A 6000-nucleotide genomic window follows, 5' to 3' on the forward strand; every position below is an offset into this window, starting at 1 on the left:
ACATTGAAAATAAGCTTTAGGGTTGAATTTCCACTTCCCAGTTCCCAGTTAAATGATCTGCGAGGAGAAAATGGCATATTTTAAGTGTATTTTGTTTTTAAAGTATTTTATGTTGTTCATTTATTCTCTCAACTACTTTATATGAGTTATTCCATATAAATGAAAGCACTGTATGGCAGTCTAGTTCTCAGTTCTATTGATCATCGGGATATCTAATATCTTTAGTAGGATCTTCCTCACCAACGATTTTTTATTTTTTATCCTGTGAATTAAATCAGCAACCATTTGTTTTGTTTCAACCATTGAAATCTTGTTTTGTTCCAAGATTTCAAGACGATTTCTGTGTTTATACTTGCAGGTGATCACAGGGGGAGCAAGAAAAATGGGCCACACCAGAGAAGGAAAACTGAAACTGAAGAGAAGAGGGAAAACGAATCCATTTCTTTTGAAGGATCAGACGTCTGTGAAACTCCAATACTAGAAGCACCAAGTAAAAAGAACATCCATAAAAGGAAGAAACAGAGTAAAGCTCAGAAGATTCATTCTAACAAATATCAAAGGTTTCAATGCCTAGTGTGTGAAAAATACTTCACTTTCAACTCACTCCTTAAGCGGCATCAAAGAATTCACACTGGGGAGAAGCCCTATAAATGCTTAGAATGCGGGAAGAGCTTTGCTCAGGGTATACATCTTAAGCAGCATCAACTAATTCACACTGGAGAGAAGCCCTATAAATGCTTAGAATGCGGGAAGAGCTTTGCTCAGGATATACATCTTAAGCGGCATCAAGGAATTCACAGTGGAGAGAAGCCCTATAAATGCTTAGAATGCGGGAAGAGCTTTGCTCAGAGCACACTCCTTAAGCGGCATCAAAGAATTCACACTGGGGAGAAGCCCTATAAATGCTTAGAATGCGGGAAGAGCTTTGCTCAGGGTATACATCTTAAGCAGCATCAACTAATTCACACTGGAGAGAAGCCCTATAAATGCTTAGAATGCGGGAAGAGCTTTGCTCTGAGCTCACACCTTAAGCAGCATCAAAGAATTCACACTGGGGAGAAGCCCTATAAATGCTTAGAGTGCGGGAAGAGCTTTGCTCAGGGTATACACCTTAAGCGCCATCAAGGAATTCACACTGGGGAGAAGCCCTATAAATGCTCAGAGTGTGGGAAGAGCTTTGCTCAGGGAATACATCTTAAGCGGCATCAAAGAATTCACACTGAGGAGAAGCCCCAGAAATGCTTTGAGTGCGGGAAGAGCTTTGCTCAGGGTATACACCTTAAGCGCCATCAAGAAATTCACACTGGGGAGAAGCCCTATAAATGCTTAGAGTGCGGGAAGAGCTTTACTCAGAGCACCAGCCTTAAGCTGCATCAAAGGATTCACACTGAGGAGAAGCCCCAGAAATGCTTTGAGTGCGGGAAGAGCTTTGCTCATGGTATATATCTTAAGCGGCATCAAAGAATTCACACTGGGGAGAAGCCCTATAAATGCTTAGAGTGTGGGAAGAGCTTTGCTCAGGGAATACATCTTAAGCAGCATCAAAGAATTCACACTGGGGAGGAGCCCTATAAATGCTTACAGTGTGGGAAGAGCTTTACTCAAAGCACAAGCCTTAAGCTTCATCAAAGAATTCACACTGGGGAGAAGCCCTATAAATGCTTAGAGTGCGGGAAGAGCTTTGCTCAAGGTATTCATCTTAAGCAGCATCAAAGAATTCACACTGGGGAGAAGCCCTATAAATGCTTTGAGTGTGGGAAGAGCTTTGCTCATAAAATACACCTTAAGCTGCATCAAAGAATTCACACTGGGGAGAAGCCCTATAAATGCTTTGAGTGCGGGAAGAGCTTTGCTCAGAGGACAGCCCTTAAGCAGCATCAAAGAATACACACTGGGGAGAAGCCCTATAAATGCTTAGAGTGCGGGAAGAGCTTTGCTCAGGGTATACACCTTAAGCGGCATCAAAGAATTCACACTGGAGAGGAGCCCTATAAATGCTTAGAGTGCGGGAAGACCTTTGCTCAGAGGACAGCCCTTAAGCAGCATCAGGGAATTCACAATGGGGAGATTCTCTATAAATGCTTAGAGTGTGGGAAGAGCTTTACTCGCAGCAGCAGCCTTAAGCTGCATCAAAGAATTCACACTGGGGAGAAGCTCTATAAATGCTTTGAGTGTGGGAAGAGCTTTGCTCAGGGAATACATCTTAAGCAGCATCAAAGAATTCACACTGGGGAGGAGCCCTATAAATGCCTACAGTGTGGGAAGAGCTTTACTCAAAGCACAAGCCTTAAGCTGCATCAAAGAATTCACACTGGGGAGAAGCCCTATAAATGCTTAGAGTGCGGGAAGAGCTTTGCTCAAGGTATTAATCTTAAGCAGCATCAAAGAATTCACACTGGGGAGAAGCCCTATAAATGCTTTGAGTGCGGGAAGAGCTTTGCTCAGAAAATACACCTTAAGCGGCATCAAAGAATACACACTGGGGAGAAGCCCTATAAATGATTTGAGTGAGGGAAGAGCTTTGCTCTGGGTATACATCTTAAGCAGCATTAAAGAATTCACACTGGGGAGAAGCCCTAGATATGCTTTGAGTGTCGGAAGATCTTTGCTCTGAGCTCACAACTTAAGCAGCATCAAAGAATTCTGTTAAAGCAGCCCAAAACAGCATTTGCTTTTTTTGCAACCACATCACACTGTTGGCTCATATTCAGCTTGTGATCTAGAACAATTCCAATGTGGTTCTTGTTTGTAGTATTGCTGAGTCATGTATCCCCCCGTCTTGTAAATGTGCATTTGGTTTCCTTTTCGTAGGTGTAGAAGTTGGCATTAATCCCTATTAAATTTCATTCTGTTGTTTTCATATCAGCATTCCAGCCTGTCAAGATTACTTTGAAGTTTGTTTCTGTCTTCCAGGGTATTAGCTACCCCACCCAATTTTGTGTCATCTGCAAACTTGATAAGCGTTCCCTGCACCTCCTTCAACTTTTAATAAAAATGTTGAAGAGCACTGGGCCCAGGACTGATCCCTGCAGTACCCCACTCCTTACCTCCCCCCAGATTGAGAAGGTACTGTTGATAAGCTTTCTTTGAGTCTGACTCTGTGGCCAACTCTGTATCCACCTAATAGTTGTTCCATCTAGCCCACTTTTATCTCTTTTGTTTATCGGAATATCGTGGGGCACTTTGTCAAAAGCTTTGCTGAAGTCAAGATATATGACATCCACAGCATTCCCACAGTCCACAAGGGAGGTTACCCGATCAAACAATGAGGTTAGATTAGTTTGACAGGATTTGTTCTTGACAAATCCCTGTTGACTTCTAGTAATTATTGCATTGTTTTCAAGGTGCTTACAGATTGACTTCTTTAGAATCTGCTCCAGAATTTTCCCAGGGATGGATGTCAGACTGACTGGCCTGCCTTTTCCCAGGTTCCTCCTTTTTGCCCTGGTTGAAGAAGGGACAACGTTAGCCCTCCTCCAGACATATGGCACCTCACCCTTGAAGTTTACGTCTCCGAGCCCCATAAGATTCAGTTTAAAGCCCTCCTGATCAAGTTCTTTATGCTGTGGCCAAACTTATTTGGGAACTATTTTTGACAAACATGAATTGTATGTTATTTCATAATAATTATGTTAAGGTTTGGAATGAAGTTAAAGGTTTTGCAAGAAGGGAAAAGGTTCAACTGTCACTTTTGGGGAGAATTGCAACAATTAAATGAATGCTTTGCCTAGAATGTTATTTTTGTTTCAAACAATACGCATTGTAACATTGGATTTACCATTTGAGCAGTGACAGAGAGAGAGATCTAAGTTTAAACGGCAAGCAAAAAATCCAAGAGTTAAAATTAAAATATTGCAGGATGCAAAAGAAAGAGGAGGGCTGGGCCTACCGGACCTCAAAGTGTATTTATCGGACTGCCGTTTAATGTTGATGAAAGATTGGCTGTTGATGAAAAATAGGAAACTGTTGGAACTGGAAGGACACGAATTGAGATTTGGATGGCATGGCTATTTGTGGTACGATAAAGCCAAGGTTAACGTAAACCAAGGTTCTGTCATAAAATGCCATTTTGGTTATCGGCCCAGGGGGCTATTCATAGAAGGGAATTGACAAATATGCCTAAATGGTTGACATATAATGATGTATTACAAATGTCACAAGACGAATATCAATTAAAATCAAGGGAGGAACTGCTGAAAGATGGTCATATGTGTTTTGGTATATACAAATTAGGTTTCCTTGTGCACAGGTCATGGAAAGGTTTAAAATAGACCGAAGAATGGTGGGTTTGAGCAATCAAAATCTGAATTTGAAATGACGTTATGTACAAATGATGAACATGTTATCTCAAAGATACATAAACTTTTATTAAAGTACGAGACAGAGAATGAGCAAGTAAAAGACCATGATAAAATGGGCTCAAAACTTTGGATACAACATTTCAATGGAACAGTGGGAGAATTTGGGGGGAAAGTTTGAAATTTACATTATGTTCAAGACTTAAAGAGAATTTTTATAAGATGATGTACAGATGGTATATGTCTCCTGTAAAGTTGGCTAAAATGTATAAGAGTCCCTCGGGAAACTGTTGGAAATTAGGAGGAGGAGGAAACTTTTATCATCTTTGGTGGATTTGTAAAAAAGCCAAAGCATTCTGGATACAAATACACCCTTGAATTCAAAAAAATTCTCAAGACTAACATACAAATGAAACGGGAGTCTTCCTACCGGGACTAATGGATAAACAGCTGAAAGAGAAGGGGGGAACTTTATTTCTATATATGACAACGGCAGCGAGACCGTTGTATGCACAAAAATGGGAGAATGAAACACCAACAACGAATGAATGGATGTTGAAGATGTTGGAGTTGGCGGAGATGGCAAAACTCACATCGATAACGAGAGAAAAGTCCACATCCACGTTTATATCTGAATGGAAACCTCTGATAGCATTTTTGCAAGAAACAGAGAGAAATGATGTATTTGTCTGTGGAGATATAGTTAAGATAGAAGAAAGAATTGAATTTGTTTACTGTGTTAAATGTAATGGAGGAACGAGAAAAGATATTTTGCATTTCTGTTATGAAGAAAGCCGAAAGTACACCTTAACCTTAGATGATTTTTTTTATTGTATTTTTGTTTGTACTCTTTGTAATGTTCTTGTGGTATGGATGTCTGTCATGTTTGAAATAATAAAAAAGAATTATGCTGGGAAGACATGTGGTCTGTGACTTTGGGCAAAAATAAATAGAAGGCAGTAGTTTTTAAATGACTAATTTATATAAGGTTCCTGAAAGCACACAACTACCCAAACCACTAGTGAAGAGAGATGATTAACAAGAAACCCATTTATGGTTTGGGTCGTTGTGTGCTTTCCGGCACCTTATATATATTAGTCTGTGCCTTTGGGGACAGTACTGTACGGATGCCACGGGGAAGAATTTATTAAATAGCGCCCGCCTTGCCTTGCCTCACTGGTCACCAACACTACTGCCCCCTCGCCCCATGATGCTGCTGCCACTACTGCTACCACAGCAGCCTCTCCCACGGGGATTGTCCATCCGGGGGCAATATTCCCCAGCCAGGCTAATGGCGAATGCGATCTGTGCACTTTCCTGGAGTCCAGAAAACGTGCAGCCTGCTCCCCCACGCCCCCCGCGCTTTCCCCAGAGGTTTAAAATAAATTGAAGATTCCCCCCAGAGTCCCCTAGAGGATATGGAAACCCGGAGATTCTGGGGGAAACCGGCCAGGTGGTTACCAGAGCTGCACTCCTGGAACAATCCTCATGGCCATGGGGACTCACAGCGTCAGGCAAAGTGTATTCCTCCTAGATCAGCAGGCAAGTGCTTAAGCCAGGACTACTCAGACAGCTTTGGAAGGTGCTGGCTCCAGGGAAAGTTCCTTCCCCACAGTGGGACATGCTGTGGGGAATTTTCTTCCACATTTTCAGCACTCCGTGCTTGTGTGAATTTTCTATGGGTCATCAAGGTTGATTGATG

The 6000-nt window shown here is 41.8% G+C and overlaps 1 protein-coding gene across 1 annotated transcript in view; it reads left to right on the forward strand.

Moving 5' to 3' along the window:
- Positions 1-2868, forward strand: part of LOC134395747 (uncharacterized) — a gene marked incomplete at its 5' end in the record, with an annotated part of 275440 nt that extends 272572 nt beyond the window's left edge. Inside the window, 1 exon segment of the mRNA XM_063121910.1 lies at positions 724-2868. Coding sequence (XP_062977980.1) covers positions 724-2502 — 1779 coding nt within the window.
- Between the last annotated feature and the right edge of the window lie 3132 nt (positions 2869-6000).

The sequence above is a fragment of the Elgaria multicarinata genome, chromosome 3 (genome assembly GCF_023053635.1).
Source record: "Elgaria multicarinata webbii isolate HBS135686 ecotype San Diego chromosome 3, rElgMul1.1.pri, whole genome shotgun sequence".
Taxonomy (NCBI): Eukaryota; Metazoa; Chordata; class Lepidosauria; order Squamata; family Anguidae; genus Elgaria; species Elgaria multicarinata.